At 40.9% G+C, this 24027-nt stretch overlaps 1 protein-coding gene across 5 annotated transcripts in view; it reads right to left on the reverse strand.

Annotated features, from left to right (window-relative positions):
• Positions 1-24027, reverse strand: part of OSBPL1A (oxysterol binding protein like 1A) — a 79273-nt gene that overhangs the window by 33686 nt on the left and 21560 nt on the right. For 2 of the 5 annotated variants that reach the window (XM_010396394.3, XM_010396389.2), the window contains exon 1: positions 13663-13798. Coding sequence is in view for 1 of the 5 variants with exons in the window: in XM_010396388.4 (XP_010394690.1) it covers positions 16290-16396; positions 19013-19094; positions 20891-21013; positions 22469-22570; positions 23495-23558; positions 23644-23717 (552 nt within the window). In the remaining 4 variants the exon portion in view is untranslated. Of the gene's footprint in view, positions 1-11656; positions 11871-13419; positions 13638-13662; positions 13799-16289; positions 16397-19012; positions 19095-20890; positions 21014-22468; positions 22571-23494; positions 23559-23643; positions 23718-24027 lie in introns of those variants that run through there. The other 3 variants (XM_010396388.4, XM_010396391.4, XM_019284004.3) reach the window with 3 other exon arrangements.

Genomic DNA, 24027 nt, shown 5'->3' on the forward strand with positions numbered 1-24027 from the left:
CCACCAGCAGCATTATAAGCTTTCCTCTGAGCTTTACGCAGAAAGCGGCACCAAGTGCTCAAGTGAACCCGGCATGAGGCCAGCTGACTTCCCAACGCTCAACTGGCCAGGCCTCCTACCTTATCCTTGTCAGGAGCTGTTCTGCACAACAGCAGATAGTTATCAATAAAGCTGGCCTTGCGCTCACACCGTTACACAATGACAATTTAGATCAGTCTTGCTTCCAGCTCTAAGAGAATGGTATTACAGTCAAACTTCAGATTTACTATTTCTGATGGAAACTATCCACCCTTGTCTCAGAGAAGTAAGCAGTCACACCATCATTATCCTTACAGCTATAGACAGAGCTATAACCTCATATTGAAGTCTTGGTGGTTCTCTGTCAGTGTATCTAGGTCAGTGCAACAATTCATTTTTAGAAACGTACTTCTCCAGCCAAAGATGTTTGATATCCACGGTCTGGTAACCAGTTTCACTTTTGGTTTTATTGAATGGAAATCTGCTTCCATCAGCTTCCTGTAACATTCTTGTAAATGCTACTGTAATATTTGGTGCTGTGAACACCAAATTGTGAGTTTAAATAGTAGAAGTGAGTTATTTTAGCAATCAGACTTCTCTTTCTTTTGTTAAAGGGAAGTAACAAACTATTTGCAGACACTCCTATTGCCTTTCCATGTTACCTGAAATCCTGCAAAACACAAGAGCATGGTTTAAAAGTTGGCGTCTTCATTGTGTACTACTGGCAGAAACTTCACATGCCTATTCCAAAATATCAAAAAGCTTATCTGCGTGTAACAAACACCGCTCCCATTCCATTCTGTACCCTCAGTCTTCCTTAGGTAGGTGGGAGACTACTAACATGCACCAAACCACTCTTTTTTCTCTTTTTTTCCTCCTTTTTTCTTTTTTAAGGGCTTAAGTCTTGAACTATATCAGCACAGCCTGTAACGAAGGCCTCTCTGTCCATCCTGAAGACATCTTAGTACAATACACAAAATACTTGCTTTGTTTGGTGCTGGATGCTTTTAATTTAAATCAATGCACCGCAACAGTGGCACTTTTGTGGGGTAGGAAAGGATCACACCACTCTATGCCCAGCTAATAAATGGTCATCTCAGCAACATGCTGTTGCAGCTGCAAATAAACACTAAATCCAACACATAGCGTGCAAGGCATAGAACAAATACAGACACCTCAATAATATGCAGTGCTACATGCTTTCAACATTAGAATTGCAAATTAAAAGATAGCCTTAGATCCTACTTCTCCTGGACTGAGAGAGAGAAAAGACAGACTTCACAACACCGCAGTGTGATTTAGTTGAATTTTATTTTCAAGCACTCAACTCCAGTGTCAGGAACGACTGCCCAAAACACGCAGACTTCAGAGTTGTGCTGAAAGGAAGTACCTCCTCTTTCACAGAGAGACCACGAGGGGATCTGAAAGCAGACTCTGCTGGAATGCCAGAACACTGCGTACCCACCCTGCTCTGCAGTAAGCTGAGCATGGGAGAGCTGCCCGTGACACCGCCTCACCAATGCCTCGGACGACTCAGAAGGGAGGTTTCAGTTTTCAAAATGAATGGCTTTGTCCAACTGCCACACAGAAACTCCATCCTCCCAAAAGTGTCATTTCTTATGGGACATTTACCACAAAGCACACAAACGAGGTGCAAGTTTTCAGCAGGAAGGTAGGGGCTAGTCTAACACCTGGCAGGAAATTATCACATAACCAAGGAATTAGAAAAATTCTGCTATAGTAGAACTGGCATTTTTCTGCAAACATCTCCTGATGCTTTCTGTAATAAAGTAAAGCAAATCAAACCTACCATTTGTTTCACACTACATCTATTCATATGAAACTGATAGTTTCCAGAGTCAGCTACTCCAACAGGACATACTATCCTGAAAGAACTTACAAAGCACTGCATTGTAACACATTACACTACAGAAAACCTGTCACAGAAAGCACTGGGAATCCAAAGCAAGAATTCTGTCCCTTCTTCTGGGATTTTTATACCAAATGAAATCTGAGGGTAGCAGTGGAAACACATACCAAAAAATCTGAGGCTAGGAGTGGAAACCACAACCTCAATGCAGAGTTTGATATGTACACAGTTTGTCTGTTCTAACAAGCTCATAGAATTGCAATTTTGCTGTCAGTACAATACAGTCCCTATTGCTAGTGCCTCCTTGCATAAGCCAGTCCTTTGCAATGTCCAGTTTGAACTAGTGCTGAGTAAACCTGTTATTCTTTTATGTTTAATGTAGAATGAGAACTAAAAAGTTTTACAGAGCCAGGCCTGCCTCCATGTCTTGAACAAAGGAAGAAATGTAAAGACTGAGTATTTTTCTCGAGGTGCATCTGTTTAGAAACAGAACAGTTCTACATATTTTGCTAGCTAATTTCAAAGCATGCTACTGCAGCACTAGTTCTACAGGACAGACTTCTATGAAAAGAGCAGTTAGACATTCTGCCACCTGGAATAGTACCGAATAGCTGCTTAAGCTACAACTGAAGTGAAAACTGAAACCAGTTGCTCTCAAAGAGAACTCACTCTGAAAGGTCTCAGTTTTAACCATACTTGAACTTCAACACAGGACGCTTTCCAGAAGGAAAACGGATTTTAGAAAAGGATTGACTTTTTACCTCTACTCATGGGGCTTAACTCCCACTAAGCAAATATTAGTATATTATATGAATATGTATAATCCTGCTTTTCTCTTAACTCTCCACTCCCAAAAAGCAGGAACAGTTCTAGTTTCAAAGTGTTTCTTTCCAAGTATGCCTCAGGTATCTGAGGCACTAGATAAAGGAACAAGTCATTTATGAATACTCCTATGGCACTTCAAAAAACTGCAAGTGTGACAGCTCACATTAAAGCAACAACAAAGTGGTCCCAAACAGATTCCCAAATCGATTTCAGGAACACATCCCCAGATTCCTAAAGCATGTAAATATTTTACACAAAACTTTTGGAGTTCTGATCTGTTTACACATAGGCCCTTCTACAAAGAACCTCTTGCTGACTCACTACTCCCCAGCACCATCAAGCGCAAGGGACTTGTGACAAATGTCTGCTGTATAAACATATGTTAAAGTCTTGCATCCTAACTCTTCATTTGCTGGAGTAAACTAGCTCCTGTAAACTTCATCTCAGCCGTGGCTCGTCCCAGGGAGCAGAGGACTGATCCAAAATAGGTCATTCTTTACTTCAGCCACTGTTTCTTCCTTAGGTTTTCCCTCTCTCTGTGCCATAAGCCTGTCTGTTACCTGGCTTCAGAGATCTATCAGATCCAAACCCAGCATAGTTAGAAAGTGAAAGTTACTTGAACTACTGCTACTGCAACTACTGAAAAGCAAAACAAGATGTGATCACTTAATCAAGGAGGTAAGCTGAGCTCACTGGTGATAGGCAAAGGGTTATTTACTGTATCACAAGACAGCATCAGTCTTCATCTCCGAAGTCCAGCCAGCTGACTCTACAGCATCAGAGGACCACATCTTATGGACATCATCATATTCAAAAGAGAAAACGCACTTGGAAGGTAAATGTAACAGCTGGCTTTCTTTCAGACCCATATACAGAAAACAGCACCAATACAGTTTCCTTTTGTACAAATGCTGAAAGACCCACATACACACAATCAAACCCCATACATACCTGGTATGTAAATTTAAAGTCCTGGTAATCTCCTCTCTTACATCCCAACCCAAAGTCTATAGAAGAAAGCAAAGACTTTGTAGAACAAGTCATACGACTGCCTCAGTCATTCCCAGATGAACACAAGAGTTCATTGTTAGTATACTATGAACATTCACATCAAAGTTCAAGAGGAGGAGTTTAGCAGGGCTGATTTGGAACAGCTACATTTCATTTTTCTGAGCACAAAGTTGTAGTATTTCCCTATATTTGATTTATTAATATAATCAAATTCTGCTAATGAAGGAAAGGAACAGGTATGATCATAAAACTTAGAAAAAAACAGCGGAAGCACTAGTAGAAGCAAGAGCCAAGCTATCATCCCCACGGAAGAAATTCGTATTTTGGCAGGATCATGTTGACTCAGGCAGACATCTAGGCAGTAAGAGAACGGTTATTCAAGAGAAAAGCTGGAGATGCTGAGAGCACCTTTCTCCCAGCACCATGTCTAATATAAAAATTCATCATTCAAGACTGCTTGGAATAACAGTTTCTGAACTATCCACATGCTAGGGACAAGGCCTCTTTGCCTCCCACCTTTCCCTCCTAAGACACTAACACTTCCTCCTCAACACGGACCTTGCTGCCTTCCTTCCCCCCTCCTGTTTCCACATTTGGCTATGTCAAAGTCTGTTTACTGAGAGGCTGCTGAAGCACTGCAGTTTTAACCAGTGGAGAATGTCGCAGATCTCAGCCAGTAACCTGTCTAAGAGCACAGGAGAAAACTGCAAAGACTAATTTCTGATTGCAGGTTAGAAGGCTGGTTTTAGCTTAAATTCTCGGATTTAAGCTTTTTCATTAGAGAAACTGCTTTCTTCAAAGTGTTTCTGCACAGTCAAGACTTAAAAAGCTCTTTCTGGCTTGTTTCTAAAGTGAGACTCAATGGCAATTCCAAGTCTTCCTTTCAAAAGTATTTGTTTTTCACATTTTACTTAAACAATTTAACTGTAATCTGATAAATGTCATGAAGTCTGCTTAGGTTTGAGAGCTGCAGAAATTGCCAGTCTCCAGAGCCCATTCTGTCCCTACTTGTGCTCCAGTACTATAATACTGATTAGTCAAATATCAGGAGCTCAAAGAAAAAGCCTTCTGATTTTGTCATTTTCTGTGAAGTATTGTTTCTATTCTGAGTAATGCTGAAATTAAATATGGCTGCTATTCACTCTTGCCAACACTAATGCCAAAAACAAGCTGGGACTCAATGACATCTGCAGTGATGCACATGTTTGGGAAGCGCATTTTGAGTTGCAGAGCTACAAGATTACCAGAGAAAAACCACACTGCAAGGATATTTCACTGCCCCAGTGAGATTAAGCATTTATGTTCTCAGAGGCATGTGCCACAAGTAACTTTACTCAAACTAAAGGCCTCACTGAAGCTGACCTATTACACTGATGCTAACAGAACCAGAACAACATATTGCTGGATACTTTCAGATCTGGTAGGGACAATTTTTTGTCTTTTCCCTTTGAGGGACTGGACATCTTTGAAGTTTGCTAGTCTCACAGAGACACCAGACTTTAAGACGTAAGGGTTTTTAAGAATGCATACAGGAAACATTTCCTTTTTATTCTTAAGGACTGTTTCGAAAAGAGATCTCGAGGCAGTTTTGATCTAACTACTTCCCTTAAGTATTCTTCCGCATACACCACTGATTACTTTGATCAACCCCTTTGTAATCTCTCCCCCATGCTTCTTCCCAGCTGGATTATGGCAAATGCATGCAATGTTTTCTCTTTTGAAGCAACTGTCATGTCTTTGCCATGTTTTTGTTGGCTCTTACTGGCTTACTAGTGCTGCTGGACTCAGTTGTTGACTCAGAGTGAAAACAGCTTCCTATTAAAAAAAATTAACACTTCTAAAGCTGTCTGTCTGTTCTACAAGCTCTGCACTGGGAATCTTGTTAATTATTCATTATTCATGAAGACTAACTGACAGGTTTTTTAAAAAGCAATTCCAAAACAAACATGCATGCTGTACAGCTGTTCTGCATTTCTGAAAAACTCAGATGTCTCAACTGCTAGTTTTTATTTCATTTTGGACACTAACCAAATTAAAGTGAAATATGTTACATAGGCCAGAAATCAACAGTGAGTTTTACAATACAATGCTGGAGTTCTGATCGCCAAATGAAATCCACCTTGGAAAGCATTCTTTACTGTTTCTGCTAGAGCCCAGAACACCCTCTTCTCACATTTCCAATATTAAAGAATCAGACTTCAAAGACCGATACAAATGCAAAAATCCCACTTCTACCTCAGATTTTAGGAGGACTTGGAGCATTAAGAAGATTGCCCCTTCTTAGGGATGATTGTCCTTTGAGACACTGTTTTTGTCCTTACTCCTAAGCAGGCAACAGCCAGCAGACTTCATCCAGGCCCTGGGTAGGTTGATAAGACATTTCCTGAAATTAGAGTATGTCACGCAGACATTTGTCCAGCAGCTAGGGCAAACAGACAAATATGCTCTGGAGTACGGAAATTCAATGCAGAACTAGATAATCCCATCCCAATACTCCCAATTAAGTGGAACAGATCTTTTCTCCTTACGAGCGTTCTCAAATACTTTTGCCCTTATACTATGGGAACTTTCTATTGTTGTGTTTGTTTGTTTGTTTTTTTCCAAACATTGCAGCAAAGCTATCTACTGTTAAGCCTTCTATTTACTCCTCCCCTATATGCAATCCGGTAGCATCTACAGTTCAGAGGAAAAAGAGACCCCAGATTAAATTTCTAACAAGTTCTTTTACAAACTTTTCCAATAAAACTCACTGGCTGCCAGAAGAAAACTTGTAGATTTGATGAAAGTTCTACGCTCTCCCCATCCCAAGCCGAAACAGAATCCAACAGCCTAGGATGACACATAATTTTTTAGATTCAATAAACTGCACGTGGGAAAAAAGACAATAGTAGAAAAGCACTGACCGTATATTATCAGCTGATCTTTGACACATGGTTCCTTGAAATTTTCTAACACTACTGTACTGGACTGCCCCTTAAGTAGTATTTGTATGTCTAAGGATTGCTCAAACTAAAGAAGAGAGGGCTCAGGGCAAATCTCATCTATATAAATACCTGAAGGGAAGGTGCAAAGACAACTACTCTTCTCAGTAGTGCCCAGTGGCATGACAGGAAGGAATGGGCACAAACTGAAAATCAGGAAATTCCCTCTGATTGTCAAACACTTTTTCACTGTGGTGGTGACAGAGCACTGACACAGGCTGCCCACAGAGGTTATAGAGTCTTGAAGCCTGGAGATACTCAAAAGCCATCTGGACAGGGCCAGGTGGCCCTGATTGAGCAGGAGGGGTGGACCAGAGGACCTCCAGAGGTGCCTTCCAACCTCAACCATTTCCATTTTTTTCTTCTGTGAAATTAGGGTTTAGGCCTTAGCCCAAAATGTCGCTTCAGAGGTAGAGGAGATACAGGTCAGATGAAGCTGTATTTCTGCTATCCATAGGCACAGATGCCTGCTGTCTAAGGTTTCAAGCTGTCTGAAAGGCTCAGACAGCTCATTTTAACCTCAATTTGATTTGTCTGACCTTGCAGCAAGATGTTTCACTGGAAAAACACACAATCCAATTTGGATGCATAGCACAGGATACACCCACAATTAATAATGTTCTTGGCATTTCCAGAAAGGCATACTACAGATAATACATGGATTACCACATTACCTAGAGGAGGTATACTATTATCTTGACAACTCAAGATTATTCCCCACCACAATGATAAAAACCTTGTTTATGGGTGTCCCATTAGTGCATGTCTATCAGGTCAAACCCACCAAGTTCCTGCAGATGCTTTTCTGCTACTGTAACCCTGCACAAGGCCTGGAGGCTGATGCTCTGACCAATTACACTGAATATTTCCAGACAAGGTAAGAATAGGTTTGTTCTCTCTACCCTTTATCCCACCATAGCTCTTGACTCAAAAAAAGGCATGTGCAATAGCGACACTATTATATTTCAAGATTAACAAGAAACTGTACTTCTATTTAAAGGTCAAACATATTTGAACAAGCTTTTGTTGTGAAAGCAGTTAGCTTTGCAACACAAAACTCTCTGAAGCGGATGAAAAAGTTTACAATCTACTTCTATGTTAAAAAGTACTCCTATGTTATGAATGTACACTGCAGACCCCCCTCAAATAGGCGTGCTCTAAAGCTATTCTCAAAGTGTCCTAGCATACCTATGGATCCAAGAGTTATTGCATTGATGTCCACGTTTTAACATTAATAATGCAGCACTGACAAGCATGAGAGGAGGGAAAACATTCCTATTCAAAAACAACTGAGTTCACATTCATCTTACAAATGGTTTAACATGAAGCTATGCAAGCAAAGCAAGCACATCACAGGTGTCACTCCCAAAGACAAGATATTCAGATGAGGGCTATGCCTAGAAATCAGATATTCAGATGAGGGCTATGCTGGGCATCTTTTCATACTGGACTCATCATGATATTCACAACAAATGGATACACTTTTTTTGTAAGAGGGCCTCTACCTTACCATTGCTTTGCAGCAACATTCAGTTCACTATAAATGAAGCATAGTTTGTTTTGTGTGTGCTAATCAACCAACCTGGACAGCATAGGCCTGTATTTCCCATTTGCACATAACACTGAACACATTTATTGTTAAAGTGCATTATTGCTGCAAGGAGAGTGATGTTAAGAACAATACAGGCAATATAGAGAAAAAGTTTACTAACATTCCTTTATGAACGGGCATGGCATGTACCTTCAAGAAAAACTACAGCACCAGTGATTTACTTTCAGGGTGTAAATACTTTCTAAACACAGCTCATTTACCAATTCTAGTGATAGTCTCAGTGACTCAGCAGCTAGCATTATGCTAAGGCATTTCATCACTGGACAACAGAGCAAGAAGAGATAACACACTTCTGAATACTAATATTAAAACAGATAAAGCTTTTAAAGTCACTGGTTGTCTGGGGGGCTGGGGAGAGAGGCCAACAAGTACACATTTGGTCACAAGATTAAAAAAATCAGACAAGAGGTCAAATTTCACAGTTGCTTACCTTGACTATAAAAATGGTATCAGCTCTAACAAGTCAGAATAAAAAAAGTGCAAAAAGCAGTTTTAGTTGAAATACCATGATTGTGACCTGGTCAAGCTTAGGTTAAAAACAAAAACCACAATGGACAACATGCTCTTCCATAAGCACTAATACTGTCTAAACAGGAAATCATCCATTTTACTCTTCACAGGTAGAAGACCCCTGTATTTCATGGGACCAGAAGTGACTAAAATAAACCAACTAAAAAAAACCCAGAAAGAACAGCAGAAAAGTTTAGATTCGGTCAATCTCCTTTATTCAAGAAAAGGCTACACATGGACAGCTTAGTAGCCCATAAGGCAAAAGACCCGGTATCACTGATGTTTAAGGAAGCCAGCAAAACTAAAATATACTAAAATGCCACCACATGACAAATTTAAGATGATTTTACAACTGTTAAGTGTCACAAAGCTTTAAGTTACTTATGCTGCCCAGAAACACTGCCTTTAAAACAGCTTCACACAAAATACACACATAATAAAGAGTTAAATATTCTGTCTCCCTCAAAAGCATGTGCTAATATCCAGTACTGGATAGGCTACATTAAATTTATTTTTCATATGTGTAGAAATTAATTTTAATTATTACTCTAAGAAAATAGCTTTTATGAGACTTACACAGGAAAAAAAGGCCTTATTTTCTTTTATATTAATTTTTCATAAATTAAGTTTCAAGAAAGAGAGGTCAAGAAGAACTGTACATCTCCAGAGAATTAGTAAATGTGCGTGACCACAGTTATCCAGTTCAGTGTTCCGATGTTTTATGCAGCTGAGACACAAAACCAGACCACTCAGCCAGACGGTGACTGCAGTCAATTATCTTATACACTTGCATGCAAAATCCCAGCAAACAAAGTTAACAGGCATGGTGCTATGCAGAGAGGTTCAGCCTTATATCCTGCTTTTTTGCTGCTTCATTTTTTTCCTGAAGTGTTACCAGTCCTTAGCTGACAATACACTAACTGGCTGGGAGCTAACAAGTTTTAGAACTTTGCTGTTCAACCATTCTTCCAAAACACATCAGGTACAAATTAAGCCAGAATATGGAAAACAAGCTGATCAGTTTTACATGCCATGATGACATCACAATGACATCAGAAGAATAAAAGTGTGCATCTTTTCACTCCAGTTTGTTTTTCAAGCATGAGAGGAAAACAAACAATATTCTCATAGCACTAAGTAGTGAAAACACTTAGAGAAGATATCCATATTATACATTTCTTTTCTGTTTGTCTCCATCAGCTTGGAGACAAGAGCATAAATTTGCAAATAAATTCATAGAAAACAGAATTCCTAATTCATATTTGAGAAGTAAGGAATAGTACTCTGTCAAGTACTATTCCATTAAACTTGATTGCTGCTTTGTCTTTTCTCCCTGCAGCCTCAGCTAAGACTGTTTTCTCAATGTTTTTGCATTAAAAATTAAATACACAAACAAGTGGTAGACAAGACCTTAGAAGTAAACCTCAGAGCAGGAGCTGCAGAAGCACATTAAGGAGGAGCCTCATTTCAAATCAGTGTGTTTTTTACACTGTGTTTCCCCAGAGGCCCATGAATGGATTCCAAGTTAGTTTACACGAGGCTGCTTAACAACAACTGCCAACAAAACACACATCTACAGGCCAAGCTTTGAATAAGCATTAACCCACTATGGAAAGTGCAAGAACAAGTTAGCAGTGGGCCTCCAGTTGGGCTACACAGTGAGGAGCAGGGAATGCTTTCAGACAAGCTGTCTGACCAGCTTCCATGCAGGCTCTTTGAGCTACAGGTCAGCAGGACTTTCCCCATTGCTAGAAGTCAGTATGTCACTTTCTGTACTTTGAAATTAACCTTTTTACTTGTAGCTGGGGATATGTTGTATCAGCAATCTTGAAGAAAACAAATAAAAAACTGAAAACCCCACAAAACTACCAAAAAGGTCTCCAGAGTTGGGACCCTGCTGTACTAGAAAGACCAGAAGCACTTGCCTTTTATCCTATAGTAACATCTGCGTGTCCTTCTGTGAGCCAGAACCATCTTTCACCCAGAAGCCTTTCCAATACAGCACTTGACCAAGGATCTTATCAACTGCTTCAAAACCTATCAAGTGCTTCAAAAAAAGCACTCTGTCAACACACATAATACCCTTTCATAAAAGAACAGCAGTAATATTTATTTATCTTTCCCCTGAATGGAAACTCGGTATTTCTTATTTTAAAAAGCTTCTGTCTGGGCTGCTGCTTAGCTTCACTGCCCACTCTGGTGACCTATTGAATCTTGGCTGCTCTAGGAAAATCTCAGAAAAAAGAAGTTATGTTCTTTAATTCCCCTACCTCTGAGATAGTTTCACTAAGATGCTAAACTCCTTCCTCTACTGGTAAGGACATTGTCTTCATAGATCTGTAGTTAGCTTGATAGCTGCAAGACTTCAGTACACTGGTGGAAAAAAAAATGCTTCCAGAGGAAAAACATTTTGCCACTCACAAACATCTCACTATTAAATTACTCCAAATTTAATATCTTCACTATAGAGCTTTAGCCCGGAGGAAAGACATATACAGCACCCAAAAATTAGTACAGCAAGAATCATCAAGGCATGAGTAGAACTGTCGACATTCTAGCAGGAGAAACAACCTTCCAAATGACTTCCCTGTTGGCAGCTTTGTACTCTTATACACTGTGCCTGCACAACATTCCACAACACTTTATATCCTGTGCTCCACTGCATAAGGGAAAAATACCAGTCTTTATCACAGAGCCCATCTTAGCATAGAGAACCTTCCAATGAACTTGAAAACCTTCAAACAAGAGTCAAGTTGCACTAGGTATTTTTAGTACATTTCTACTCATTTGGTGGAGAAGGGAAGAAACAGGATCAAGTCAGTTACTGACCCAGAGTAAATAAAGGTTTTCTTGATGCAGGTACACCTTGATACTCTCAACATCAAACAGCTCTTCCTGTGTTTAGTCCAATCATCAACTGTCTGAAAACTGTTCTTCTTTCCACAAGTGTACAACCTGAACAACATTCCAGTTGTTCAGGGCATTGCTGACAGGCCTTGACACACTGAGGTTTTCCCTTGGTCTCCGCTACTCTCAGCAAGAGCTGAACAGAATGGACAACGTAATTCCTTTGTGCTCCTTGATTGAAAGGAATAAAAATAAAAATTAAAAAATAGGGCTGTCACTTGTTTCTAAGCACAAAGAGAAAAGATCAGAGAAACAAAGGCACTGGTTTTATCACCTGAGGGACTATGGACTCTGTTGTTCTAGGTCTAGTTCAATAGCCAACCAATACATGATCCCCTTACTAGACCTAACTCAGGAATCTTATCATTAACCTCTTTCTTAGCTTCTCTGATTTCGAGTCCCTCACCCCTCTTCATCTCTCCCCCCAAGACCTTATAGAGGTTAATGTAGCTGATGATATTGCCAGCTGGAAGAAAAAGACTGCTGATGGATGCCAGGACTTCTCTAGCAGATTTGCTCAGGGTGCCTTTATCGGCATTTCTCCCTTGACTGGAGAGTGTCATCACTGCTCTCTTCACCCGCATCCCCACAAAGAAACAGATAATAGAATTTCTCATTAAGGAGTCATCTGGACATAGGCTACAGGTACCTTCTTCATTCACAGTACAGTAAGGTAGGAAGAAGGTTTAAGTGATAACAGCTACACTCATAACTGTCTCCCAGAAGACAAATCAGAAATATATTAAAGACAACAATTTGCATGCCAAAGAGCATGCAAGCATTCACTCACAAGAACACACACAGACACATCTAACCTATTCCACATCTAACCACATCTAAAGACATTCAATTGTTTCCAAGAAATCGGAAATAAACTAAGGCAGTACACTGAATTTCCAGAGACTGATATTTGCCAGTTGAACTGTGTGCACATTTTTTATTTACAGGATGTGCATACAAGAGATAGCACATTACGCCATGGTAAAGATAACTAAGTTCAAGGACTATGACCCACAGCATTTTGATATTAAAAAGTTTCTGTAGAAGAGATAAGCTTAACTGGTTATTCTTCATAGCTGAATATACAACTCATTTAATTCAAAAAATGAAGAAACCTTCCCTGAATTCCTTATCTCATCAGCTAAGGTTTTTCACCAGCTTGTAAACAAGTCCTCTTTTTAAGACAAAAACAAACCAGAAAGAAAGACAACACCTGCAAAGCCACAGACAGACTACAAATGAAACCAGCTTACAACTGCTATCCGTTCTACACTCATGCAATACGAGCTCTTAATTTACTGTTACATATAACCCTTGATGGTAAAAGTGAAACTTAAGAGCCAAGATACTCATCTGCACACTTTACCTAGCACTGGTTAGTGAAGAAGCAAGGTAAGAAAAGTAAAAAGCTAATTTCTTTAAATAAATAAATAAATTTTTTTCTATCGATTTCACACAGCTTCAGCACAGGTAGTTCAAGTACTAGAGATGAATTTTAAACTCATTCAGAAAATCTAGCAGAGAGAATAGCATGAAAAGAACCTTAAGTTCAACTCCTTCTGCAACTACATAAAATAACTCAGGACACAAAAATTACTAGAATCAAACTGCTTTAGGAATGTAGGTTCTGATATTTGCAAGAAATGGTCCAAGGCAAATCCTGCCTTGAAACACTACTTACTAACCTTGTGCCAAAGTCACTGCAGAAAACGTTTCAAGTTGTGCTGGCTGGCTCCGACATCAACGCCCCAGTAAACACTCAGATTAAAGAAACAAAGTTACATTCCCTTTTGCCCTCACATGTTTTAACTATTTGGCAAAAAGTATCTGTGTTCGTATCTGCTTGACACTGAAGGGTTCATCCCAATGTCAAGAAGGAAGCAGAACCACAGAACAGCAGCCTCCAGCCCATCACGCACGCTACATACCGCGGGACGATTTCGGGCAGGCACCGTTCCGAGGGAAGCCGCCCCGGTTGCAGCAGCAGCGGCGGCGGCAGCACCTGCCGGGCCGGCACACGCCGCGGGCGGCCCCTTCACCTTGCACCACACGCCGCGGGCTCCGCGGCCGCCCCGGCGCGGCGCAGGGCGGGGCGGGGCGGGGGAGTCGCGGCCGCCCCGCACAGCCGGGGCGCGGCTCCGCTCAACACCGCTCCCGCCGGGTTCCGCCGGGCGCGGGGCGGCGGCACAGGAGGAGGAGGAAACCAGCCCGGAACGGCGGGGCGGCCACGCCGGCTCCCAGCCCGGCTAAAAATGGCCTGACAGACCGAGCGCGCCCGCCCCTGCCGCGCCCCCGCCCCGCCGCCGGGGCAGGGGCGCTGCCCAGCGCTCACCGCCGCGGCTCCCGGGGCGGCCCCGCAGGGTGTGCGGGTTCCCGAGCCCTCCGGGGCCGCCCCGCACGGAGCCCCGCCGCAGTGGGTTATTTTTGGAAGCTCCCCCCACCCCCCGCTCCCGGCTCTGCGGCGTCACAGCCGCTCCCGCCGTGCGGAGCGGGGAGGTCACGCCTTTCCCGGCGCGGGTGGCGGCCAGCGCGGGGCCCCTCCGCCCGGAGCCCCGCCGGAGCAGCGGCCGCGGCCCCCGCCCGCCGGGCAGGCACCGGGCCCCGCGCCCCGCGGCCGCTCGGAGCGTCCCCGCCGCCACCGCGCACGCCGAGCGGCGGACAGATGGAGCGATCGGAGATCACGCTCATGCACCATCTCTAGCGCAAGTGGAAGACGGCTGAAGCTGTCTATTTCAGTGCTGCGTTAGCAGTTTTATCTGCAGACTGCGCGATTATGCTACAATTGCCAAAGCACGGAGATAAGTAACACTAAATAAAGTTTTCTCTAGAGAGCCAAAAGTGTGTTCACTGTAGTTATCCTTACTGAAGTGGGGAGCCTCTCCTCATTAGTCAAGCAGTAGCTTTTGGTATGCTGACAATTTAAATAGAGGGAAAAAGAATTCTCCTTAAAGAGGCAAGATAAAAAAGCACCAGGCTTGAGAAATGTTCATTCTAGAGATAACCAGATTTCATGGGACATGCACAATACAATTGCAAGGTTATATCTACATATATATATATAGATATATATAGATATATATATCTATATATATAGATATCTTTTGCAATGCCAACAAAGCTACAGTCTAGAAATCAACACTGAACAGCAAAGAACAGGGCCCTGACTTATAAAGGACAACAAAGCCAAATGCTGTGGGTTTAAGAACAGTACTGATCAATGAATGTAGCTTCTTGGAAAGCTGTAAGTCTTAGGAAGAGATTGCAGCTGTAATTTCCCTTATGAATCTTATGGCACCTTTAAAAGCCTGCACTATATTCCTGAACTCAGTAGTTTGAAGTTTAAAAATACCAAGAGAAAAAACTCTTCCTGTCATCATCGATGGATTTCACTAGCTATGGTGGAACATCAAGTTCACACCTCGGCCTATCCCTCTGTGCCCAAATCTATGTGCTTCCAGATTAAAATAAGGCCTCTATTACACCTACTGAGACTATTCAAGTTCAAGTAAGGTGAAATTACAAATTCACCATATGTTTGCCATATTCCACTCTGGAAAGCTATTTTAGTCTGGCTTGAAGCAAGATGCCAGCATTTAAGGAATACTAACTAACACTATACACCCACTGTTGTAACAATTTCCCCCTCATCTGCAAATGAAGCTGGCAACTTTAATATCAGACTTTCTTAAGGAAAAACTCATTGTAAGAAAAGCGATACTTGTTCCACTCTGCTAGAACTTGAAGTAAGTCTAAAAGACTCGTGACTGGAGACAAAAGGACTTGGAAAGGAATGAAAAAAAACAAACCTAGACAATGGAGCCAGTGTTTGTAGCTCACTGTTAAATAACTGGAAGACTAACAGCACCAACACAAACCTCATTTTGAAACACAGCTTACTGATGACAAGAAGAGCCTAACCAAGGGATTATAGTTACCGCAGTACAGGAAGACAAGTTTACTCCATGGTACTAGGGCATCCTCAGGAAGGAAGAAAAATACCAGCTCTCCTACTCCAGGAACTAGTGAATTTGACATATATTCCCAAATTGAAGTGTTTGCATTATGTTTAACACTATACAAGATATTTGTTACTGGGAAAGCCAGAAGTTCAACAAATAGCATTTCCACACCCACTAAGCACATGGTCTGAAAAACAAATTCAGAAGCAATATTGTTCAACACTTCAGTTAGCTAGTAAAAAGAAAAAAAAAAAATCCAAAACCTAATTTTCTCAATATTTTGACCTTCAAATCAGCAAAGCAACAGCTTTACTGAATTCAAGCATTCAGTTTGAACATTGCAAGCAGTAGCTTGTAACCAAAATGTCTCTTCCAAACACCCAAATACTAAGGCATCCTTTTGTAGGGGCATATACCTACCTACTCTTTCTCCAGAAGCATGAATTTTCATCCCATTCAGTATGGAAAAGGACAACCTACCAACAACATGAATTTGTATGGGTTTGTGTATTTATTTTTGTAACAGGTAAGCAGGGAACTAGCCAAATATGCTAAGCTGCTCAACCCTTTACAGACCCACACAGCACAATACATACCCCTTCTTGCTTTGTGAATAGGTTGAGGCACTCAGCCAGAGCCTCACATGTTTCCTGGGATACTTCAGAGACCACATCAACTTTCTGCAGGAGAGGAGAAGATATTCCTGAAAGCACAAAAATATTAGTAATGTTAGAGGACATTGTAAACTACAGGATTCTTTTAATCATATTTTCCTCTAAGTAATACAGACATAACATTCACATTCTACAGGAAGGCTGGTGCATTGGAAGATCTGTGGGAGGTTTTTTTTGCATCCTTTCCCTAGTACTGGTATAAGAGGCACATGAATAGATGGAGTTTCTCTTTCAGCATGGTTTAGAAAGCAGAGGCAGTAAGCCATGGCAGCAAGACACTGGAAAAGGGACTAGCAACAATTTTCTTTTAACCACTTTCTAGATTTCAAAGCTCCAGGTGACGGAACTTAAATAAAAAGGATACTGCACTGGTTTAATATAAGTTAAAGTGAAAAATTTAGTGGTTTTTTACCTTCTGCCATGTAATATATAGAAGAAAAAAATCTTACCACAGTGCTCAGTGCAGCTGTAAATGTAGCTTTGAAAAAAATAGATGGGGTTGTAACTACAAGCCCTGAACAATTAAAGGGGAAGATCTTATTTTCATGGACTTGTCTTATGTGTAAGTAGTAAGCTTTTCACCTTACATCCTGACTTCTGTGACCATTTATAGAAGGGACTGCATGTCTAGAACCAGCAGGAAATCATGATAACTCAATCAGCTGGTAGAAATTGAGTCAATCTGTGAAGTTTTGTGATGTGCAGCAATTCCTCGGAAATCAAGTAAGCCACTTTCTCAGGAAGCATAGTTGTTGCAATTAAAATAATTGCTACATTTAGTGCCTGCAGACTCCAGGATCAGTTGACACCATTTAGTAACACAGGTGCATCAAGATGATGTCACACCACTGAAGATTAAGAGGTCCATCAGTGACAGTTCCTGAATTTATTTTTTAATTTATACTGCTTATGCAGGACAAGATACAGTACATATCCACACACTAACTGTGCTCCAATACCAGAGCTCACCAGTGACTCGAGCTGAGTCTTACAGCAGCTATTAAGAACAGCTACGGCCTCTAGAAGGAGGGGCAGCACACCGAGTGCAGGAGCAGGAAACAACTTTATTTGTAATATACAAGATGCAGAAATCTCAAAGATAACTGGATCCAGAATAGCATGTTGAAACACATAGAGAATTTTAGAATTTTAAGAATCAGGAGCCAGCATAGCCATTTTTACATTACTCAAACGTTTTTAGGGAAAATCCCATACACACAGAAGGCTAACTCAGAAATTTGCATTCTTCTGGAGCCAGAGGAGTCAAATACTTTAAAGATACCACAACAATGGGAGAACTGGAAGAACTACAGAAGTTGTCTCTGTTGTGACCTATAAAAGTCACACATGAACCCAGAAACAGTTCACTGACCTAGCAAGTTACAAACATTCATTGGAAGGAAAACAGGAACTTATTACTGCTCTTGGCCAAGACCAGCAGTTTCTAGGAATGAGATAGCATCTTCTTTTGCTTTAGTATGGGTTTTGGTTGTTTAAGTTGTGTATGTCCTTTCTAAACATGTTCTTGTTTAAAAAAGAACTTCACTGTTCTTCAGGTCAGCATGATGGAGTCAGGGAAACTGCCTCTGTATTTACCAAAGGGAATTTATCAACCTTATAATAATTTTCAGACTGGGGGTTTTTTTGTGAAAAATTCAGTTTTACTGTAATAATTACGAAAACTTCACACTCATATGTATTATGAAATGTCACTTTTCCTTGTGAAATAAAAATTTGGTAAAAATTCAGTTTATGAAAAAGACAGGGTAACATCAACGAATAGCTTACCCCAGTAGCATATGGAGAAAAATCAGTATTTTGGACTCCTTTTGGAAAGACACAGGGATGAAAGAAGAACTTTTTTCTCCTCAACACTGGTATTCTACTACAGACTACAGATCTGTACAGACAAACAACTTGTTCTCTAATTTGGGCTTCATAATTTTAGCCACAATATATAACTAGGACTCATGCTCAAAGGGCCAACAGTTAGGTGTTCTTATAGAACTCCTCTGTGTGTTTAAGACATGAACACGTACATGTTTAAGGCATTTAATAAAATAAGTACAAATCTCTAACACCTTGATGCCTGTGATATTTTTTAGCAGTTATGCTGCAAAAATCCAGGTACGTGTAAAGAATTATAACATGAAATGAAGCCTGAGAAGTTCAAAGCTGGCATAAAAGTCATGGCAAAATCTGTGAATATGTGCCATCATACCATGCCTCCAGTTCTCTGTATAGTCTTGTGATTTCACTGCTCTTTGTACCTGTGAGGAGACACTCATGCACTGCAATAAGCTACCAATTACAGATTTTTTTTTAAACCTTGGAGGACGACCCCTGTGTTATACTTCTAGGATACTACTCAATAAGGACTATAACTAGAGGCAGTTTTCGCTGCATTTACAGCTGCTAATAACATTTCTTTCAATCAGCATACTTCTTAGTTGTTTCTCCAAATCTGAAATCTTAATTGTTAGCAATTACTATAATGCTACTTTATTTCAATCTTTTTTGATGGAGAAAACAGTCCTTATTTTCAAGCTCCTGAAAATTTCATTTTGGGGAAATAAAAGCATTCTGTTTGAAAGAAAAAATTAGTTGCTTGGTAACAAACTACATTTTAAATGAATAAGCTCTACCTTTTGTAGCATCCAAAGATTTAACCATTGCAAGAAAGTCCGAAACCTCTTTACTGAGTCTTTGTTGGCATGCTTGTGCTTTCTGAAAGACAACAAGGATAGCTATGTCAGAAGTGCTTTGTTCTAAGGAAAGCGTATGCTTACTCTCTTTACTATAGTGAAATTTAAAAATTTAGACAGCATTAAATCTTAACAAAGATTCCCAGCCCAGAGACTGATAATATTAAAACTGAAACAAATTACTTAAACTACCTTCAAAGACACACAAGCTAACAAAATATTTATGCACATTTTATCGCTGACCAGATCTTGTTTAATTTAATGTAGTAGATCAACCCCCAAAGCTTTGTTGTATGTAGCACTGTTGCTCTTTCCCTCATTCTTTACTGAACAGTTTCAAAATCCAGGAAGAACAAGTGCTTGTTCTTTGAGAAACTTAAGGACAAAATAAGCACATTCATAGGTTAACTGATAAATGGCAAGTACAGTGACATGCAGGAACCAACCCCAAGATCATCTTTCAAGCCTGCATTCAAACCTGGAGACAGTTATCATAGAATGGCTTGGGTTGGAAGGGACCTTAAAGATCACCGAGTTCCAGCCCCTAGCCTTGGGCAAGCACACCTTCCACTAGACCAGGTTGCTCAGAGCCCCATCCAACCTGGCCTTGAACACTTCCAGGGATGGGGCATCCACAGCTTCTCTGGGCAAGATGTTCCAGTGCCTCACCACCCTCTGAGTAAAGAATTTCTTCCCAATATCTAAACTAAATCTCTCCCCTTCCCACTTATCCTATCACTACATCTAGTGTGTAATCACTATTACACACCTGGCCTGTGTAAAAAGTCATTCCCTCTCTTTTTTATAAGCCCCCTTTAAAAATTGGCAATGCGGTCTCCCTGGAGCCTTTGCTTCTGCAGCTCTCTCAGCCTGTCTTCAAAGAGAGGTGTTCATTCATTCCCAGTGATCACCTTTGTGGCCCTCCTCTGGACCTGCTCTAACATGTTCACATCTTTCTTGTGCTGAGGACCCAGAGCTGGATGCAGCACTCCATGTGGGGTCTCATGAGGGCAGAGAAGAGGGGGAAAATCGCCTTCCGTGCCCTGCCGGCCACTCTGCTTTTGATGTGGCCCAGGATGCAGTTGGTCTTCAGGGCTTTGAGTGCACTGTTATCTATTAAATAATACCTAAAGAATACCATCTTCTGTAGGTTGCTGGGGACTGCCAGTGCCAGTTATCCTGCCACCTCTGCTCTGCCATGAGCTACTTTAAGTTCTTGTACTAAAAGGAATGGTACAAGACACTTGGAGTTTAGCCACATGAAGATTTTTGCACTGAAGTATCAACTTTCCCTTAAAATAGAAGTATACGTAGAGCAAAAAGCAAGAATCACAGGCTGAATGCTAGAATTGCCAAAGATTACTCATTTCCATTGCAGGTATGAGCAGTCACTGTACAATGCATCTAATGTGATCTGAGGTGATAAAAGCTCGTTTCTAAAACACTTCATTGGCTGTTCTATAGAGGCAGAGCTCGATGTGGGTTAGCTTTGGTGACACTGAGACCGGAGGATAACAAGTACAGTACGCAAGGCTCCCTCTCCTGGCTGAAACTCTCAGCTCAAGCAGCTTTCTATCTTACAGCAATGCTGGCGAAAGCGACATCACAGCCCTGTAGCTATGATAAACATGCCATTTTAGCCACACAGTCTGAGCAGGAATACACAACAGCAAGCAGTGCAAACACACAAGCAGCATTGATACATCCCTGGGAGGAATCATCACTTTTAGTCAAAGGGATACTGAAGTATTTCAACACAAAACAATACTAATCTGCAACTGCTCAGACACATGAGCCAAGCAAGTATTCAGTACATACTTTCAGAGTGTCCTGAAGCTCTGTAACAGATACTGCATCATCATCATCATCACTGCTCAGCTGTTCCTGTGCACAGTAATGAGTGCTATATGCAGAGTGGTCTTCTATTGCTTCCAGCCAGCTCTGGAAAGGAAAAAACAGAGTTAATAAACATTTCAAAGGTCATCTGCAAAACACAGTATGTATGCAGAACAACAAAGTTTTCTCTTGATAGGAATAAGCAGTCATTAGTAAAATGAGACATCTCAATAGGCAAGATATAGATTGTTAGAAAATGTAACATGTATTGCAGATTAAATACTCTGTGGGCAGAGCACGACAGATTTAACTTATTAACCCTTAAGCACAAATGTAACCCACTCCTCAGTCTATCCAAGGTCACATAAAAAACCCTCTCATTAATTAAAAGACTGTAGCGAATATATTTTGCATCTCTGGGTTTCTGCTCAGACAGCAAGGTCCCTGTGACAGTCTGCCTTCTTATGCATGAAAAACTGCACAAAACCTCAAGTACTGTCATCATTAAGAGGCAGATCCTTTTCCTGTTCATTAGATCACAGAGTGGCTAAGGGTGGCAGGGACCTCTGAAGATCATCCAGTCCAACCCCTCTACTCAAGAAGGTCCACCTAGAGCTGGTTGGCCAGGACATCCAGATGGCTTTTGAAAATCTTCTAGGATGGAGATTCCACAACTGCTCTGGGCACCCTGTGCCAGTGCATGGTCACCCTCACATTTTTTTCTTACGTCTAGAGAGAAATCCCTGTGCTTCAGCTTGTGCCCATTGCCTCTGGTCCTGTTACCAGGCACCACTGGAAAGAGCCTTGCCCTGTCCCTTTTTGCACTTCTCCTCAGCCATTTATATATGCAGCCAAGTTTCCCTGAGCCTCCCCTTCTCCAGACTGAGCAGTCACAGTTCCCTCAGCTTTTCCTAATAAAAGTGATGCTCTGATCCCTCCAATCACCTTAATGGCCCTTCGTTAGGTTCTCTTTAGTATGTTCGTATCTCTCTTGCTGTGAGAAGCCCAGAACTGGACACAGCACTCCTGCTGCCTCCAACTCCCCCAACTCCATCTCTAGTTAGTACACCTGTAGAAGTACAACAGTGAATATACTACAAATAGCTCTAAAAAACAGACTTCTCTTGTTTCAGACCCACCTTTTAAGAAAATATAATTTATTAGGTCATCTGGGAATATGGTTAAGAGTAGAATGTACCATTAAAGATTCTTTTGTTTGGAATAATGATCTATGAAAGTGCAAAAGAAGGAGGTTGAAATAGAAATTTACCACATGGAGAAGTTAATGAAAAACAGGAAGTTAGATAACAGGGCATCATAGAGGCACAGAGCTGGAAAATAAGCACTTATTCTAAAGAAGAGATAATTACAACGGGTCCATTTTTTGCTGTCTAATCTATAACCCTGCTAAAAGATTTAATATCTGCACTTATGCTACCAAGTCCTGATGATCAAGGTATGAAACATGCTGCTAATAATGCATCCATAGCAAGTAGTATGCAAATTACTCATTACAGAAGTTACTGTATTTTAATGCCTTCGATAAAGGGTCATTATTACCTCTCTAGTTTGAGAAGGAAGGCTATTTTTAGGAATCTTGAAACGATGAACAGTGTCATCAAAACATCTGACAGAAAAGAAGCAACGGTCTGTAGATTTTATCTAGAGCAACGTGGAGAAAACACAAAATTAGTATAATGAATCAGAAAAAAAAATGAAGAGTAAGCTAAGCAAAAAATTACGCTTAACTCAGAAGTTTTTGCCTCAGTCTTGATCCAAGTAATTGTAATTTACAAAAACCTTGGTCAGAACAGTTTTCCAAAGTGTGTCATTACATCATGAATAGTAATATAGAGGTTCTTTATGTCTAAATATTGTATTTGTATTTATTTGCACCCCTTGATTCAGACAAAACCTCAGCAATGGTTCAAGATCACCAATATTAAGGAATTTGTAGATACTGAAAAGCAAGAGTCACTTTTCCATACAATATGGGTATATATATAAGTGCAATTTAACAGAATTTGTGGTGCCAAGCTAGGATGGCACAGTTATAGAAATGTCAAAATTATCCTAAATGCATTTTCCTTAAACACTTCATCTTCCTGTGCATTAGGACACCTGGCCTTTTTTTCCTCTGTTTACCCCTTCCAAAATGGATTCCCACAAGAATAATGGAAATTAGCGAAGTTTTCCAAAAGTCACCTTCAAAATTGACTAGTCCTTCAGCTGAGATCAGCTTAAGTTATGCAATCAGTCACAAGCAGCCAGGGACAGCTAAGGAGGAACTGGAGCTTTGGCTATTCCAGATCACATGTTTCAAACTGACCCGGTCTGCTTTCAGGATGCCTTGTGTGTCTAAATCTTCAAGACTTTAGAAAGCAGTGAGGGAGCTTTACAGCCACTTTACATAAAAGAATACTTTGCTTGACAAGAACAAGCATTTCTTTCAACAGCACAAGCTTTCTCCCTATTTTATAACAAAGATCAGGTTACCAATCCAGCGGAAGTTTTCATTAACCAGCAATGGAATACAATGGAACATAAAAAACCAGCTCAGTAGTTACAACACACTTCACTTCCTACCGTGCAGACAGCTTGTGTTAGATGCTTGCATCCCTGACGATGATCATTATTCACTGCATCAGCTCTTTGAAAGAAGAAGAGATTTAGTAAAGTGAAGACAGGATTTATTTAAATCACTTTTCAGAAATTTAAACACAGAAATAACTTACTGTCTCCGATACCAGGAAAGGACTCCATGTTCCAGAACTATCCAGTAGAGTCTCCAACCAAAAAATCGTGAGCTCTAAGAATTTAAAGCGAGAGAGGGGAGGAATAAAAAAAGCCAGGTATACATTTAGTGCAGACAGCTCAGTGTGCAGCTGCAGTGTGAGCTGCAGATTGAGCTCTGGGTGGTAGGAGCCTGCGGTGAGAGACCATGAACTGGCACTGACCCTCTGCTTAACCAAGGGCACAGCGACTTGTGGTGTCAAGAGCCGAGGACTCAGCAGGAAGACCCCAGACTTTCACAAACTCAGACTGCAGGGGCAGAAAAACCCAGGGGTTCCTTTGTTTGGGTCCCTCCTCAGAGGCACCAGCTCAAGATGCTATTTTGT

The sequence above is a fragment of the Corvus cornix genome, chromosome 2 (assembly GCF_000738735.6).
Source record: "Corvus cornix cornix isolate S_Up_H32 chromosome 2, ASM73873v5, whole genome shotgun sequence".
In the NCBI taxonomy this organism is placed as follows: Eukaryota; Metazoa; Chordata; class Aves; order Passeriformes; family Corvidae; genus Corvus; species Corvus cornix.